Source organism: Pristis pectinata, chromosome 21, assembly GCF_009764475.1.
Source record: "Pristis pectinata isolate sPriPec2 chromosome 21, sPriPec2.1.pri, whole genome shotgun sequence".
Lineage (NCBI taxonomy): Eukaryota > Metazoa > Chordata > Chondrichthyes > Rhinopristiformes > Pristidae > Pristis > Pristis pectinata.
In genome coordinates, this window is record NC_067425.1 from 34,961,389 (window position 1) to 34,980,454 (window position 19,066).

Consider the following 19,066-nt stretch of genomic DNA (forward strand, 5'->3'; position numbering starts at 1 on the left):
TTTGACTTTCTTTTTGTAATATATTCGTTTACCAAGAAACAGTGGGGCCTAGAATATTTTTTTATTCTTTGATTATATATGTCGTGGTTGTCCTTCTGATCTTTGTATTACATGTATAATTACCGATGTTATATGTATTAATCTGAAAATTAATAAAAAGATAGAAAAAGAAATTAGAGGTACAAACTTGCTGTTTGTGGCAAGGGGGTAGTTGTTGGTGGGGGAGGTTAAAAGGGATGGTGAGGGAAGGAAGCATGGTATCTAAATTGCCTGCATCAAATCTGTCATAGTGATTTGATGTAGGAGTGAAATAGTTCGTGTTGCTCAATGTAGACTGTTTCAACTGGGGAGTTTTGCAATGTTTTATGTCAGCAGTGTATAGTTTCATAACTGTTCAGTTTGATATTTTCTGTAAATGATGTGTTGTTGCAGGAACTAATTATTGTAACTTTTATCCACAGTGAAGGTGGTGTGTTCAAAGCTCATCTCACCTTCCCCAAAGACTATCCCCTCAGGCCGCCAAAGATGAAATTCATCACAGAAATCTGGCACCCAAATGGTGAGAGCAAAGTCAGCAGTGGTGGAAGAGCTTGGCTATGGATTAGGGGATTGGTGGGAAAGAAGGTAATCAGGGGAAGCACAATTTTGCAGTTCAGAACAATCTATTCTTGTAAAGCTCTAATTTGTGTGATGCAGTTGGCACAATAAGTATATGCCATTGTATGCCAGATAATTTGTACCTGCTGTTGTGCCAGGTGAATTTTATTCCAGCATTTGGTCGTGGATGTATGAGAGGCAATGTAGTGGAGTAAGGATAAATCCATCCCATTGAGTGGTAAAACGGTTGATACTTATGGCCAGCTGAAACCTTGTGTTCTATGAACTTTTCTCAAGGTTTTGAATGTCGTAGAACTCAAGTCAAATCAGGCATTCCATATGGCGGTGTGAGATGCCCAACTTCAAGACCAAAAATGGAGCGCTTTCAGGGAATGAAGAGTGAGAAAGCAGGTTTGCACTAGCTGCTTGTCAAGGCTGCGTGCAGCTTCAGTAACAGTTCTACACCAGCCAGATCAGTGTGATTGGCACATGTCCATTACCTTCATTGCCCCATGCAATGTGTACCATCTCCAAAATAACTGCCTGAGCTATTGATAGCACCTCTCATTCCTCTAACCTCATACCAAGAAGCAGGCTCCGACCCTCTCTGAACATCACGTAGTATCCTAACTGAAATATTATCACTCTTCCTTCATGATTATTGCATCTAATTCCTGATGTGGTTTGTCCAGATGGACCAGTCCCAAAAGGTAGCTTCCCACTGGGCAACTTGATGGTCAAGTGGTGGGTTTGTCAATGACTGGAATGTTGTTCAATTCTATTTGCCCTGAGACTGGTAAATCACTTTTAAACTGCTTGAGTCAGTGATAAGGGTGCTCTCGGGCAAAGTAATTCTTGATTTTAAACTTGTTGCAATCCTATGTCCAGAGCTTGTATACAGGTTTCATTTTGCCAAATTTCTGCTAGTCCGAGTGGTTATTTTCTCCAGACATACAAGCTATAAGTTGCCACATTGAATCGTAAAATGTGCGCACATTTTCTGGTGGAAGAAGTCACTTGACCAAAATACTGCAGTAATGTGAATTTGCTATTCAACAGAGGTGAGGGCATTTTCTGTTTCTGCATGGAAGGGTAATATTGAGGATTAGTCTTGCTCTTGGGTTTCTCTTAAAACCTCAAAACTCTCATTCGGGCATTTTTACTTTTATCATATGGGGTAGCTTGAGTTTGAAGGTGGATGTTTCAATGGCATTTGAACCAAAGATGCTACCTTCCTACTTCCATGGTAGCAAAGGTGTAAAGGCCAAATACTTGCTATTGCCCAATTAAAAAATGAAGAAAGATCTGAAAATAATTTGGGTTAGTTGGCATCCCGAGAAACCAGAGGGCATCTTCATGTGCAAAAAGAAATAGAATGATGTAAATTGGTTTAAATTGAAAGTTTTGTTCAGAAGGTTGGAGAGTCTTTGGACTTAAAAATAAGTAGGCCAAGCAAAATTGACCTAAAGTGAGCACAGGATTTGTGAATGGCTGTGGTGATGAGGTGAATTTAAAGAAACAAACTGACTGGAGAGAGAACAAGTCATTGCTGAATGTATGCCCTGTGAACATTTTTCTAATGGCCAAACCCCAAGCATCTTTTCATCCCCATATTTTCTTCCTTTCCCTGCTTTTGCCCTCTCCTCTGGTCCAAACCCCACCTCACCTCTAAATCCCCCATTCCTATCCTGTGAACATGGACATCAATTGATTTGTTGACTGACAATAAAGCTGTATCTAACCTTGGTCATTACAAGATGTTATCTCTGTACAGGCAACAAGGCTGTACAGTTCACCTGGGCTAGCAGGCTTTGTTTGCCTTTTTCTGTGTTACTAATATCAAAAAAAAATTGGGTGTGCTCTGTTTAGTATAGCCTTCATCAATAATGAACATTTTTTCCTTCAGTTTTAACAATGTTTTCTGGTACCATATTTTACAATTACAGGTGACCCCTGCTTTATGAGGAAGTTTCTGTTCCTCAAACAGTCCGTATTGCAATTTACCGTAACGTGAAGCTGTGTCATTTGTGCATGTGTCAAGAAAAGAGTTTGAGGGGGGTAGAAATTATGTTGCTTTATTTACTCTTTCCCACACATTCTGTGAGAGCAAATTGTATTCCATATGTCAAATATTTGGGTAGTGATCTGCGAGTTCTGTAAAGGCAAATGGCACGGTAGCGTAGCGGTTAGTGCAACGCTATTACAGCGCCAGCGATCGGGTTTTGATTCCCGTCGCTGTCTGTAAGGAGTTTGTACGTTCTCCCGTGTCTGCGTGGGTTTCCTCCGGGTGCTCCGGTTTCCTCCCACATTGCAAAGATGTACGGGTAGGTTAACTTGGGTTTAAAATGGGCGGCACGGACTCGTTGGGCCGGAAGGGCCTGTTACCGCGCTGTAAATAAAATTTTAATTTAATTTAAACTGCTATAACGTGGGGATTGTGTGTATTCTTTTGGTATTGATCAGTTTTAATTCCAGTTGCACTTTCTCCATATCCTTTCGTTGTAAATGATTTCAGTTTTAACTAAGCATAATTTAGTGACAGTGAATCGAATATAAAAGGTTGGTTCCAAAGAGGAGTTTTCAATGTATCAATCTGTTGATGAGTGATATAAACAATAGATTTTGTAACTTAATCTTTCTTGCTCTGTTAAAGTTGATAAGAATGGTGAGGTATGCATCTCTATTCTTCATGAGCCTGGTGAGGATAAATATGGATATGAAAAGCCTGAAGAGCGCTGGCTGCCAATCCACACCGTGGAGACGATTCTTATCAGTGTGATTTCAATGTTGGCAGATCCAAATGGAGACTCGCCGGCTAATGTGGATGCAGCGGTAAGAGCTTCTTTTGGTCAGAATTTTGGCTCTAACATTGATTCCAATTTCATGCATCATTATCCTCTTTCACAAGGTTTATCAGTAATGTTGCTCACCGCCATAATGAGCAGTAATGTCAAGAATGCTTTTAGAAAGCCTGCTCATATCTGAAATTGAATCCAAATCACTAAATTCTTAAGCCAGAATTGTTAAATCCAAAATGTCAAATTGTAGAGGTGATGAAATGCTCACAATTGGTTTTATACATGTTAGTGCACCTGAGTGGAATTATTTCAATACTTTTTGGTTGCAAGTCATCAGATTGTGGATTTTTTTTTAAAAAAGAGATATTTAGAAATTTGAAGTACATCAAGGATTACATGGGTACTAAAGAGTGCGGAATTTGGTGTTTAAGCCAACGTGTCTTCCTCGGGAAGCAGTATTAAATGGCTGATTCATTCCTGGGATCTACCACATAACAGGAATGGAATAGATCTGACATTCAGATCTCCAAGGTGATCTTACCAACCCATTTTATCTCCCCCCGCCCCTTTTGCTGCATATCTGTAAATCGCTGCCTTCACATTTCTGATAGGAGTATTACTGCACTAAACTGGGGGATAACTATCAACTTCAACTTCAGTTTTGCATATTGTAATAATTCCTGTGCTTGGATTATTCCCTTGAATAATCTGGCACCCCTCGGCATATACATGGACTGTCAGGGGGAAAAGATTTGTTGCACATCACTAATGTTTCCTACTGAGATCTCTTAATTTGTAAATGCTACTTGGGATCAGGCCGTGGAAAATTATGCTTAAAGCTTTCTTTTAGCCTTTGTCAATGGTTTCATGGGATCTTGAATGAAACTCTACCTCCATTTCATTTTGGTGGTAATGACCTTCATCCTTTGACTTTTTAAAACTGGGCTTTTTGACAAATAATTGCTATATAACAACTCAAACTTGTAACAAATTTGCTACAGAGTTTTTGTCTCCTTTTGCTTCAAGTATTGATGTTTCTAATTTAGCCCAACCTTTCTAGTTTGACTAAATGATTAGGGGGAAAAGTTTCATTTTCTGATTTACTGGGGGGGTTAATGTGGCCAAATTAGAGCGAATCCACTTTGTGGACCCTTTTGCATTCCTGCTCAGGATCATCTACTGGTAGAAGTTAATGTATTGATTTTTGTTTTCTCTCTCCTGTCAACCATGATGGATCAGTAACTGTTCCTGGTTCCTGCCTCAATTCATTGCCTGAGCATGACGTGCACAATTAGAATATAACTTGAAGTTTTGTACTTCGCACTAGGAATTTTGCTTAACAATTTGAAATATCTTGTGTTGTACAGATTCTGGCGCTTGCTCATTTTGCCTTTTCCTCTAAATTGCAATCCCCAGTGAATTTCTCTTACCTGTCTTGTATGTTGAGATTCCTTCACAGCTAGCATCTAGCTCTGGCTCTAATTCAAACTCACCTGATGCTCTGGAATTGTTGTGACTTGGTTCTGAGCAAAGATTTTGCGTTCTTCATGCTCTGAACACATTCAACCTAGTGTCTGTTTTTTAAAAATCCTCTTGACTAACCTTCAGTTTAACTTGATGTAGTATGTGTCCTTTTGCAGTTTTGCTTTGTAAGCTTATAATGGTCACTTCTTCATGTGACCATTCTGTTTCTGCGCCATCAGTTGGTACAGTAAGTATGATTCCTAGAACTTTTAAATATAGTGAGTTGAGGCAGACAGTTGTGAGTATTGCAATTCAGTTCTAATTTGTCAATGTGCCTAGTTGGGAGTTGCAGCCCACTCCAGTGACCTGAACACTAGACACTAATGCAGATGTGCAAAACTGGTGTGTTCTTTCTGCCTCAGTGATGCCCTTTGTATCTGCCTTTCAATACAGAATTGCCAAGTCTTGGCTAACATCAGCATTAACTGTTCTCATTACCTGAGCATGCATTTTGTTAGTTTTAATTTTGTTACGAACCAGCAACAAAAGAAACAGAGTCATGATTCGGTGTTTAAAGACTACTTTATTAATAACTACTTATGATAATAAGAAACATAAAAGTAAAAATGTTAAACCTTGAACATTAACCCCAAAAACTAAACTCTTAGTGAGTGTGTGTGGCAAAGTCCCAAACTCCCAAGTCCAGGAAGGGTTCTTAAAGTTCAGTTCAGCAAGCCATAAGGTGAAACATGAGCAAAGGCTTCTTCAACAACCACCGTTGTCTGAAGATAAGACGTAGATGTAGAGAACATGGGGAGAGTAATTCCGAAATCCAAATGTTCCATGATGGAACCCAAACGACACCTCAGTGTTTACTCGGTAGTGACTACCTCACCCCGAAAAGCATCTGAATCATGGTCGTCCACACAAATACCTGTTTCCCTCTGTAGGTCAGCAACAAAGTGCACTCCACCGGATTACTCCCAATTTCCATACGTGGAGTGTAGTGACAGACACAGTTATTGTTTCTCATCCATCGGTAGAGAAACTAGCAGGCTGGTGTCTCTCTCCCTTTTCTCTCTCTCTTCTCTGACTGACTTAGACTGACTTCTTCAACAATGTCATTACGTCCTTTATCTTCTGTTGACATAAGCATGCCACACAGACACACACACCACTATGCTCTATCTTAAAGGGACATTCACAGAATCTGTAATAATGGCTTTGCTATTTACTAAATAAGATGTATTTTCCTACACTGCTATAGTATTTTTTCCACTAACTGTTTTGGGACACCCCATGCATATGTAAACAAAGTTTGAGTGGGAAAGGGATTACATCATTAAAGGAAAAAGTAATGGGCATCTTAATGTGCTGTGATGTTTCTATCTCCATACTGCAAGTTGACAGCTTCAGTTTTTGGCATTGGGGATAAATTAGGATGTGCTGATTTGAATTATTAGTCTGTTTTGAATTACTACTTGCAGAAAGAGTGGAGGGAAGACCGCAATGGTGAATTCAAAAGGAAAGTTGCACGTTGTGTAAGAAAAAGTCAGGAGACTGCATTTGAATGAATTTATTTGCCAGGAAGCTCGTTTCAGGGTAAGGAAAAAATTGGTAACAATATTATCTTAAAATGTTTTTGGTTCATGTATGATCAGAGATGGTTAAATGATGATAAAGCAGTAACAGCACAGATCGTGATTGGAAGGCAATACTTATCACTACAAGACTGCTTTACAGCAGACCATGTGCCAATTCGGGCACTGTATAAATGTCCGTTGTTTAATGACAAGGTTTTTAGTGTTGTGACACCAATATGTTACAAGAAATATAGCATGAGCCATTACCTGGACTTCTGTGGGGAACATTGTAAAGCTCCCAGCGCCAGTACTTCAGCATGGTGCCACAGACGACTAGCAGCTGCAGGGTTTCAACCCAAAATGTCAACCATCCCTTTGCCTCCAGAGATGCTGCTCAACCAACTGAGTTCTTCCAGAAGTTTTTTGCTAAATATGACACACTTTTTGCTTAATCTTTTAGTTAAATCTTTCAAATTTGATGTGTGATTATGTGGTTACATGGAGATTTTCATGCAGTTGAATTGATGATTCGTGTGACATTTTATACTTGTGTTTCAAACACTTTTTTGCAACTTTTAGGAGGGGTTTAATGGTAGCAAAGGAAGTCTGGCCTTGTCCAAAATGATTAATCCAAAAAATGTACTGGCCATTGTACTTTTTCAGTTCATGTGGAGCACATTGAAACACTAATTGAAGTTGCTAATACAAAGCGAGAATCCCTATTGAGACATAGCCAAGACCAGGACAAATAAGCAAATGGTATCATTTTGTTTGCCCCCTTCTGGCCCACCCCTGGCAAAGTGCCTTGGGATGTTTAACAATATTAAAGGTATTGTACTGATAAGTTGTTGGTGTTTTAGTTTAATAACCCAATAATGCAGTCTCTTGAGAACCTACCTTTTAATGTTTAAATGCCAGAGGTCAAACAACAAGACTGGAAACCATCAACTTTTACTCCTTGCTGCTTGTAGGCTGGCAGATTTTATCCAAGTAACTTGCATGTGTTTCTCTCAGACAGCACCATCCCAAGAGTCTTCCACCAGTACCTTGTGATCTTTTCCACAGCCAAGTGCCAAATTCTGTCATCAGCAGATAGACTTGCCAGGAGACAGCAAAATATGTACACAATAGAATTTCATTGTTCTGTTAAGGCAGAGTTTACTGGCCAAGACCAAACCCAGATTGGATGGGTTTGTGTTTTTCTTTTTGTGCTGCCTTTCTCTCAATAGAGCAGTGGATGTAGAAATGAGTTACGGATGACACAACCTCCCTGGTACCAATTTTTCTGTGGATAATGTAAAAGATCTTCAATGCATGCATTTCCTTTACAAAAGCTACAGCTGTATTCTGAAAGTTGCATTTCTTAATTACAGAAGATAAATTGCAGAAAAATGAAAATTGAACGTATTGGTTTGAATTATTTATCTGTCCAGATGAATGAAGATAAAGATCATTGTGGAGTGAGAGACACTGGAAAATTGTTGGGTTAGCTGATCGCGATTGTTTAATATGTCAAATAAAAGCTAGGTCTCTACTTTGAGGAAAAGATTAGCAAGTACTTTTTTTTGTGGGTTGTGGTAGTTTGTTGTGTCACTGTCCTGAAGCAGGTTATACCTTGCCCATTTTCTATTGGTTGCAGGATTATTGTAGTGATTGCAATTGTTCTTTTGGATGACCTTGGAATTCTGGAATTTAGCCAATTGATAGTGTTTTGAGCCAAAACATTTATTTTTAAATGATTTCAGATGTCGCTTGATTTCTTGCAGCAAGTCAAAATTATTGTTGCTGTATAAGGAGAACAATGTTTATAGGAAGCAAATCTGTGGCTCTGTTTTAGTCTGGAAACTTTTTTTTTCTAATGGGGACAATTTTGCAGCTGCCAATACCTAATTAATGTACATGTCCATGTGCATGCTGGAGTTGTGACTTCTTTTGACAGTATAGTATATGCATTATTGTTCCTGTTTGGATTTCTTAAAGTAGCAATAAACTAATGGGAAGTTTCTGAGTTGCAGGTCTCCAATTAAGAACTAACATGGCACTGACTTTCTGCACTCAAGCCACCAACTGTTGGACTTCAAACTAGTAAAAGTTGATAATCCTGGATTGGCGTTATGGAGCAATGAGTGAATTTTTGCCATCATTGTGGAGTAAAGCCTATTGTGCCAACTTTGGGGGGGTGGGGAAAGGGATGAAAACAATGATGCATCAGGATTCCTGTGAACTGCTTTGATCTTCAGGAGTAATTGTAAAGAACTGTACATAGCACATTATCTGGATATTCTATATACAGTCTTAGATGCCCACAATATGCATTGTACCAAATTACAGCTTAGTTAGAAAATCGTGTAAATTCTAAAAAATTTTAGCAAGGGGGCTTTGTGCATTCATTTTTCTTAATTTACTATTAAAAAAAAGTTGTTTAAAAAATGGGTCCTGCACTGTAAAAATAAGTTGCATTTCTCAGTTTTTAAAATGGATTCCACAGTGAATGTTTTAACCAGCTGTTCTGGCACTGCATTAACACATGGGTGCCCTCTGATATTTTGACCATGTATTGCCGATCTTCACATGTATTTAAGATGCTAATTCTTCTGGTTTTACAGTGATGGGTTAAAGTTTATACCTGAATTTGTAATTAGGCAGGTGAATTCATTAGTCTTCACTGCCCAACTGATGAACCAAATTTTTCTGAAGCTTGGTTTCTGTGAAGAATGTCTGGAGTAGGTTTGCATGTTTAGGTGTAGACTTTCACCCTTCTAAGTGGGCAGTTGGAGGATGTTGTGTTTTCCTTTCTAGCTATACTGCAGATTTTCTGCCTGATGTACAAAGACAAATGGTGATGTATATTTTCATGTAATTTGATTTTTGGAATTCTGTCACATGTAGTGAAAGTTCTTCCAAAATACAATTCTTTTCCAATAAGAGTTGTCGGTTTCAATTATGTAAAGGCGCTCAGATGCACCTGGTTTTTGTTTAAAATATACACACGTTGCTATTAAATTGAAAACCAGGATGCAAGCAGATTGAACTCTAACCAAACCACCATATTTTAATGCAAGAGCTTGTAGTTTTTCCAAAGATGACATTTATAGTGGGCTTGAACACAGTTAAGATGTTGGCATAAAACTCCATTGATCTATTTTTGCTGCTTGAATCTCTTGTGCAGGATCTTAAATATCTGTTCCATGGCATTCAGAATAGCAGGTGTGCAAAAAGCATGACTGGTATAATCTTGTGCTGTTTTCTTGGTTGTCCTTGTGAATAATGTACTTAATGAAACTTACGCTGTGACTTTCTAAGCCTGTGTGAAACGGCCAATATAAATTTAAGAATTGGAGAAGTTTAATATCAGTGATTCCAAAATGAACACTATATTTAAACTCAAACCAGTATGAAACTTCATTTTGGAATCTGGTACAATTATAAATTGAGGTGCACTGGGTCTTTAAATCAGAATACAGGACAATTTTTGATCTGTTATTTAAGCCCTCAGCTTTTTTGTTAAAGCCTGCTGAAACTGGGGGGAAAAAACTTATTTCGTAAAATTTGGAGGGAAGATGAAATAGCTTTGGGCATTTAGGGCTATGGTTGAACAAGCTGCTCATAAGATGCAACATTATCAAAACCAAGAAACAAGTTGTATCTGTAACCTAGTTTTTTAAAAAAATCCTAGACTTGATTCCTTGCTTGTTCAGAAGTGACATTATTTCAGATTTCAAAATAATGGAAGGGAATTCATGCCTCTAGAAACCCAGAACAAAGGTATACCCTAGGCAATTTGAACTAAGCTGTTTATGTAAGGAAACGTGCTTTGATTTTTGCATCAAAGGGCTCTTAATACTATGTTGGTGCTCTATAAAGGAAGGATATCAAGTTCTGGATATGACCATGAATACGCTAATGAATTTATTTTCTAAGTCTAGATTTTTATGCAAGTTTGTAGCTCTTAGGGGGTTTTGGGTTCCTTGTTGGTTATAGAGATTGATCAAATCTGTGGTATTTGATGCTTATGAGCTACTTTATTCAATAGCTCACAAGACTTAATCGTGTCATCCAGGCCAAGAAACTGCATGTGACCTAAGAAACCAACACCCTTTCTGCCAGAAATATCTTGGTGCGACATGCCATTGCTACATCAAGCTATTCATCAAGTATTACATCTTGCAAAGGCAGTTGCATTTAAAAACTTGATGCAATGCTGACATTTAGTTTACTTTCAAAAGTTCACAAGTTCTGCTCATCCAGTTCAAGAAACCATGAACACTTCTTAGCATTAACATTCTATACAACTCTGTTTCATTTAAATGTCCATTTTGCTGTGTCAGACCACTAAATGGTCGACATGCTTGAAAGTAGTTAATAAGTAGTGTGCTACCAATGCAGCAGTATAAACTGTTCTCTGAATGTATTGGTATAATGTCAGAACTGGTGAGGTTTAGATTTGAACTCCTGAATCTGCTGTCCAAGAACATCAATACAAGCAGGAGAAGGCCACCTAGCCTTTATTTGCTCCGTCATTAATGTTGTGGCTGATCTTTTGTCTGCAATCTGAAATCCTTAGATTAGTATCCAAAAACCTATTGAATTTATACTTGGGTGATTTTTATTTTTTGATTGAGGGGGAGGGGAAGAATTCCAAAGGTTCAGTATTCTGGGTCCTGCACCAGTTTGGAATAAGCCCCCAACAAAGTTTGAGGTAGAAAGAATGGTAACAACACTTGGTATTGTTGAAATACCAATGCTTAAAGTTTGGAAATTTTAGGTGATTTGGCAGAAGGCTGCAGAAGATATGGGGATTAAATTACAATCTGAGTAAGAACTGTTGGGTGATTGTGCAGAATTGGAGTGTAGGTTATTTTGTTATGTGACGTGGCTAAGGTAAAGGCCATTGCATCTTTTAAGGGAGAAGTGAATATTTTAAAGCAGACAGTGGTGTCTTTGGTGGGCAGAACATGGGGATCGGTTTTATGGCTTTCTGGGGTCAATTTGTTTTCTGTTTCAGCTGTAAAGTGAATTCCTGGACTTCAGGAAAAGCCAAAAGCTCCTCAAATCTGTCAACGTTGACTCCTTTTGAGAGTGCTTGAAGAGCTGGCTGATCCTGTGGGGACCCCACAATTATTCATACTCGGGATAAAGATCTGGGAGGCTAATCAGGCAAAAGGTTCCACAGGTAGAGCTAAATCAGTATTTGATTACAACTAAACCTACTGCCAAGCATCCTGACTTAATTGTAAATCCTTTCCAAATATTGCTATGGTCACAGTAAAGATCATCAGCAGTTTATGGATCGGTTGTCAGTGAGCAACTGGGGGAGAGGAGGTAAGAGAGAACAAAAATATAAGATTGGCATTCTTGCAAGAAGACGAGTGTGTTCTTGATCATAAAATGCAATAAAGTAAATAGCTGGGTGGTTGCACTTGACCCTCAACTGCCCTACCATTCAATATGATCATGGCTGATCCTATTTCTATTTGGGTTGTGGGTGATTGCAAAGTATGCATTTCTGAGAGCCAGGCATGAACATAGAATTCTCAGACTTCTGGTAACTGCTCCCCCCGTCCCGTTTTCCCCTTGTTTTCTCTCTCCTCCTGATCCACCCAGCCCTCATCGCCCTGCACTTACCCCTCCCCCCCACCCTCTCCCTCTGCCCATCGCCCACACATCCCTCCCACTGGTTCCCCTCCCCACTTCCCTCCTTTTTTTATTTCATGCTCCACCTTCCTACCAGCTTCCAAAATATTCAGGCCTTTGTCACTTGCGCCTGTCACCTCCCAGCTTCTGACATCATTCCCACTCCCCCCTCCCTCACCTGCCTATCGCCCCATCACCTGCCAGCCCTTGCTCCACCCCTTCCCTCCTCCTTTTTCTACTGGCCATCTCCCCCTTTCAGTCCGGATGATGGGTCTCAACCCACAATGTTATGGTCCGTTTCTCTCCATAGATGCTGCCTGACCTGCTGGGTTCCTCCTGTGCTTTGAGGTGCTCCAGATTCCAGCATCTGCAGTCTCTCGTGTCTCCATTTTACTGCATGAGCTCCTTTAAATTTTTTTGCAAATGAGATCATAGTTGTAGTTATGCAGCACAGAAACGGGGCCCATCGACCCAACTCGTTCACGCCGACCAAGGAGTCTTCCTGAACTAGTCCCACTTGCCTGCATTTTGCTGATATCCCTCTGAACCTTGCATATCCATGAACCTGTCCAAATGTCTTTAAACATTTGTAATTGTACCCACTCTACCAGTTCCTCTGGCAACTTGTTCCATATACCCACCAACCTCTGTGTGTGTGTGTGTGTGTGTGTGTGTGTGTGTGTGTGTGTGTGTTGGGGGGGGGGGGGGAAGAGAGGGAAAGAATCTTGCCTCTCGGGTCCCCTTTGAATCTTTACCCTCTCACCTTAAACCTTATGCCTTCTAGTATTAGACTCCCCTAATGTGGGAAGGAAGCCTACCATCCAACTTATTTATACCTGTCATGATTTCAAACCTGAGAAATAATGGGAGTTAAACTTGTGCCTAAGCCACACTGCCAACTTAGTGTGCTGTAGTAGCCTTGTATGGACAAAATTTAAACAGGAATTATGGCACAGGAGACCATTTGGCCATTGTTTATAGAACTATCCAGTTGGTCAAATTCCCTTGCTTTTTGCCCACCTTTCCTTGCCCATTAACCATACCCTGTAAATTTTCTAATGCTTATCCAATTCACTGAGGTTTTGTACACATTTATTTTCAGAGTTCAAGATTATACCTCTCTGCATTATTCTCGTGTCTGCCCCCCTGCTGCCCTCCACCCAGTAACTTTTGCCCATTCTAACTTGGTTACTGCAACCTTAATGGATGGTTTAACTCGAAACCTGAAAGTGAGCTGGCCGTAACTGTAATTTGGCATCTTCAACATTTCATCTTCAATGTTATATGGGAGAGGCTGGTGTTTTTCCAGTAGCAAAGCACTGAGAAGATATTTGATAAGTATAAATTATTGTAAATGGAGGTTTCCATTTCCTCTCCTACACAGCTCTAAAATTCAAATCTTCAAAAACTGAAGTATAATTGATGCAATTGAAGAATCTGGTGAAGTGGATAATGATTTAATTAAGTAGCCCAACACAAGCTATTGGTTACTTCCAGCCTTCGGGGGTGGGGGGTGCAGAATCCTCCTGCATCATGCAACCTACAGTAAACCACATGTGCTTGCTGCCTTCTAGATGTAAAATCAGATCCCAGAATTCAGAATGGTATAAAGCTAACATTCCTAGCAGTGACAGAAGGGAAAACCTAATGTACATAATACTGTTGACACTGGAAATCCAACATGCCTTAGTTGGCTTAAGTTGTATCAAAGCCTGTCACAACTTCCTAGAATGAGGTGGGTGAGGAAAGTAAATGGTGTGATTTTAGTAGATGGTTCAGCTCTGAGGCAGTGGAAGGCATTAGAGAAGCACTGCAATGTAATTCTAGGTTTGGCCACATGTAGTCATCATTTTATAAATTCTTTCATTTCTTTGCAGCAGGTTGTGCTCTCCTAGCCAATCCTGTTGGAATTCATGATTGTAGAATAGTTATTCGTGTTGGCAAGAAGCTCATTCTTTGGTATCTTGGAACAAAAGCAGAAACCTAGCATAAGAGCTTGTTAAATTGAATCAGAGAAATACAGCACAGAAATAGGCCTCAGTTCACGTGCTGACCATCAGCCATGCATTTGCACTAATGCTATATTAATCCCACTCTTCATTTGCCCTACACTCTTAACTCCCCTCCTCTTCCGTCCCACCCCCATAGAGTCTACCACTCATCTACATGCCAGGGGCATTTTACAGTGGCTGATTAACCTACCAACCTGCTTGTCTTTGGGATGTGGAAGGAAATCCACATGGTCATAGGGAGAATGTGTGAACTCCACTCAGACACCACCCAAGGTTGGTACTGTACTTGGATCTCTGGTGCTGTGAGGCAGGAGCTCTATGAGCTGCACCACTGCTATCAGTACTGAGACTTCAGTCTTGTACACTGCTGATCTGGCCATTCACTGCATTGTTTTTGAATCCTCCCAGCTGTAACTGGGCAGATACTGGGGACTGATGATCACAGAGCAGCAGTGAAAGTGTAAGATAAAATACAAGCTGCATTAGTAATCCTCTGAGGGAAAACTGAGCAATCCAGTATTTCAGAGATAGGAATTGATCTGGCTTAAGATGAACACTGGAGCCAATGAAGACGAAGCACTCCTGGCCTTGGTTTAAGTTGGTCATTCTCAGTACTGTTGGCTGCCCTAGAGAAGATAGCAGGCAAACAAGTGATAGATTGTTAAATTGTATTGGAGGTAGACAATAAAAGGAGAATGTAGTTGTATTTATTGGTTCCAAATGTACCATGCACATAGTAAATAAGAGTTGGCTATTATCCCCCTCTGGCTCCACCATTCATCGAGATCACGGCCGTCCTACTCCAATATCCTTATGAAACCTATCCATTTGATTTGAATGTGATCAGTTTCAGAGCCTCCCTTGAGTGAAGAAATTCTTCCTCATTTCAGTCTGGCAGAGCTGTTATTACCTAGTTCTAAACTCCAGGGGAAACAGCATAACTGCATCCAATCTGTTGGATCCATCCTGCTTTTTCAGTAAGGTTACTTCACATTCCAAAGAAGAGGCCTAGCCTACTGCCTTTCTGTCTATCAGACTTGACATCCTAGAACCCAGGCTGATGAATCGTCTCAGAGAGACACACAAGAGACTGCAGATGCTGGAATCTGGAGCAAGACAACAAGCTGCTGGAGGAACTTGGTGGGTGCGGCAGTATCGGTGGAGGAAAATGGACGTTCAATGTTTTGAGTCAAAACCCTTCATCTAAACTGAAGGGTCTTGACCCGAATTGTCAACTGTCCATTTCCCTCCAAAGATGCTGACACTCACTGAGTGCCTCTAGGGTGGATCGTCACATGTCTACCAACTTTATGCCTTTTACATCAGATCTGGTGCGAAGTATCAGAATTAATGATAACTGTGGCGTATCTCTTCACTTAAAGCAGGAGGAGGTATTTTCCTTCAAGTCGAAAGCATCTCAAGTAGACTTCTGATATTGAAAGTAGCCAAAAACCAGGAACTCTGATTCTTGAGGCAGCCTGAGCCGTTCCATAGATGAGGATGTTGCAAATAGAATGGTTGAATGCTTTTCACTCTTGTGTGCTTCTGTAAAAGTCTGTAATTATCAAAAGCAGTAAATTGGTTTCATTAGAAAATTAACTTTTGAATAAAATGATTTGAAGAATTTGTCTCCATTTATTTTGCATGTGAAAGTTAAGCAAACATTCTTTCTTTGTGTGTGCGTGTGTGTATATTTTTAAAATGTGAACAATGAGCTTTCTTCAGTCCTCTACCACTCTAATTTCTCTTTAGGGTTCATTCCCCTATTTACATCCCTGAAGTTAATGACGTCCCATTTCCTACCTCTGATGCATCTGTGGAAACTGAGGACTCGTGTGAGAGGGCCAGTGGGTGTACCACACTCTTCTGGTCCATTTTATAAACTTCCACCAAAATGAGGCACTTGCATCAGCATCTTGTTTCCTCCAGAATTTTATTTTTGAAGGAAAAGGCAAAGAACCAGTTCCACCTCAAAGGCTTCCATAGTTGATTCTAATTAATTATTTAAAGTGAATTAGAATCAGATTTATTATCACTGTCTTACATGAGGTGAAATTTTGTTGTTTTGTGACAGCAGTACAAGGCAAAGACAAAATTACTATAAATTACAAAATAAATAGTGCAAAAAAGGAACAATGCGGTAGTGTTCGTGTACTGTGAGCAATCTGATGATGGAGGGGAAGAAGCTGCTCCTGAATAGTTGATTCTGGGTGTTCAGGCTCCTATACCTCCACCCTGACGGTAGTAACAAGAAGACAGCATGTCCCGGATGGTGAGGGTCTTTAATGAGGGATGCTGCCTCTTGAGGCACTCCCTCATGAAGATGATCTTGATGGTGGGGAGGGTTGTGCCCGTGTTGGAGCTGGCTGAGTCTGTAGCCTCTTATGATCCTATACATTGGAGCCTCTGTACCAGGTGGTGATGCAACCAGTCAGAATGCCCTCCACCATACATCTATAGAAATTTGCAAGAGCATTATTAGGTTTTTGCTTTTTATTTCAGTGCAAAACTTCAATTACTTTTTTTTGGCCACTTGTTAATGTACAGATGGCTATCAACTTCAGTCCAACTGCAAAGGTTGCTTGTGTGTCCACTAATGAATGGAAGGAGAAATGAATTAAATGCTAACTAGCATCGCTGCTGAAAATCCTGGGATTATTTTGTAACCTCCCAAATGGATTCATTCAGTGAGAACTGAACATTGAGCTGGAGCCTAAATTCACACTGCACTCTGCTCGTTGATATTAATAGGCTGAAAATTTGTATTTTCCTTGAAGGATGTGTTGTTTGTGCTTGGATTGAAAGCCTTTTCCCCTGGAGCAAAGCTTTGTATGTTCATCTCACAAGTGTAAAGAAGCCTTAAGTATATAATCACGTACAGAGTTATAAATTGAGTATTACTGCCTGAATCCAGCTAGTGTCTTGCATATTGTCCTGTTTTGGACACTACACCTCCAACGAGAGTAATACCCTAGGTCTTTAATATGAGGTGAAATTGCCAAAATGAAGTTTGCATTATAGTACAGGAATTAAAATCTGGAACAACAGTGATGCAAGTCAAATCCTTGGCACTCCTAATTCTCCACTGCATACACCTGTAGTATAGGTTCCATTACCATTTTCCCCCAGCTTCCAATCTTGATAGAGTTTATTCCTGATGTACATTCCCCACACAATCCAGGACTAAGTAATCTACTTGATTTGGTACTTCAAAAGACTAACTATCCATATGTTTGTTTGGAAGATGCTGTGTACCAACTTGCCAAGGCCTTAATACTCATTCCTGCAACATTGACCCAGAAGGATAAGGGAAGCAGGTCCTTGGGTAGACCATCATCTCCAGCTCCCCTTGTGTCATCCTAACTTGGATGCATTGAAATCCTTTCAATGTTACCAGGTCAAATTCCAGAATTCCCTATTTAACAGCATAGCTGTTTAAGTTGATGTCTCACCAACACAGTTCCAAGACGTTAGAGCGTTAAATGCAACATCCTGTAAATGAATAATAAAACAACCCTGATGTATTGCAGGTATATTCTTAATATGTTCCTGGTGCAGTCCTTGGGCATACTAGGTGTATTCCTAATATGTTTGTAGTTCTGGCTTCTGCTTCCTTGACGTTTGGACTGTTACGAGATGATCTAAAAGGTGCTGTAAATAAATATTTGAAATGATAAAATCTAATGGGAGAAGGCAGGACAAATGGGAGACGAGGTAATTAGTAAGTAGTTTACTGTATTGAGTGATGAAATTTTGGAGCCATGTTTTTAAAGGCACTTCATTAGAACCTACAAGAAAGGTTTTGATTTGAAGGGATTATGGAACAAAGTTAGCCAGGATTTATCCAAGTGGCAGAACAGGCCTTGAGAATTAATTACATAATACTATTCTTTGTAGGTATATTCTAAGTGGCGTAATATAGTAGGCAAGAGACTTAAATGAGTATGGGTATTTGTTAGAGTTCCATTGAAGCAGCATTCTTCCATGGAGGTCTTGATAGATGCATATTGAGTTAATAGTAGTGGAAATGGTGGTGTGCTGTTTCCAGTGGTCTAATGACATGGGTGACAGATGATCCTAACCACTGGGATGATTCCAGTTGCTGTATGTAGACAAAATACAGGGGTGGGGGTTCTGAACTGGTTGGGCAACATCTCAGGAGAGCATTGGTGTTAATATTTACGGGCTATAACACTTTTCCAGAAGTAGAAAAGCGTGAGAGAAAGAATAGAGAAACCTAGAGGCAAGGAAAGGCCCTCGATTAAGGTGGCAGGCAGGAGAAATTGAGCATCAATGGATAGGCATGATGCTACAGAACTGAAGGGGTTGGTACTGTACAGGGTCAAATAAACAAGTTCAGCTGCATTATAAATGGCAATAGGTTTTTACTGACGACAAATAAATAGGAGTAGTAGTTGTGATCCGAATTTGTTCAACTCTTGTTGAATGCAGAAACTTTTGAAGTATCTAATCAAAAGAGATAGTGGAACAAAGAATTAAAGTGGCAGGTGACAAAATGTGACAGATCATATTTGCAGACTGAATGGAGATGTTAAGCAAACCAGTCATCCAATCTCTACTGGTTTCACTGGGGGAGATGGACCATACAGGCAGAAAATTGAAGCAAGTACTAGTAAATTGCCATTTCACCTTGAAATGGGGATATGGATGTTGGGAAGGGGAGCTGTTACATTTCCTATGTTGGCATAGGAAGGTGCTGTACATAGGAGATTTTGAGCACGATTGTAGACCGTAGTGCTGCAGAGGGAATCCTTGGAATTCTGAAGTGGGGGGGAAGATAGGAGGGAAGGATGTGCTGGTGGCACTGAGGTGACAGTAATGGCAGAGCTGATGGAATAGAATGCAGCTGAAGGGAACCACGTTGTGGTTTTGGGAAGGGATGCTCGTCAGGGTAGTGGGAAGAAACGAACATAAGTGCAGGGATTGGAACAGACACCATTATTCATGTCATCCATGG

General features: G+C 40.1%; 1 protein-coding gene across 2 annotated transcripts in view; it reads left to right on the top strand.

The window, feature by feature from the left end:
- The window catches only part of ube2g1a (ubiquitin-conjugating enzyme E2G 1a (UBC7 homolog, yeast)), a 57,670-nt gene extending 41,958 nt beyond the window's left edge, over positions 1-15,712 (top strand). The window contains exons 3-6 of one of the 2 annotated variants that reach the window (XM_052035278.1): positions 462-559; positions 3,251-3,429; positions 6,347-6,461; positions 8,444-15,712. In XM_052035278.1, coding sequence (XP_051891238.1) covers positions 462-559; positions 3,251-3,429; positions 6,347-6,433 — 364 coding nt within the window. In that variant the 3' untranslated portion in view covers positions 6,434-6,461; positions 8,444-15,712. The remainder of the gene's footprint in view (positions 1-461; positions 560-3,250; positions 3,430-6,346; positions 6,462-8,443) is intronic. The other variant, XM_052035276.1, reaches the window with a different exon arrangement.
- The last annotated feature ends 3,354 nt before the right edge of the window (positions 15,713-19,066 follow it).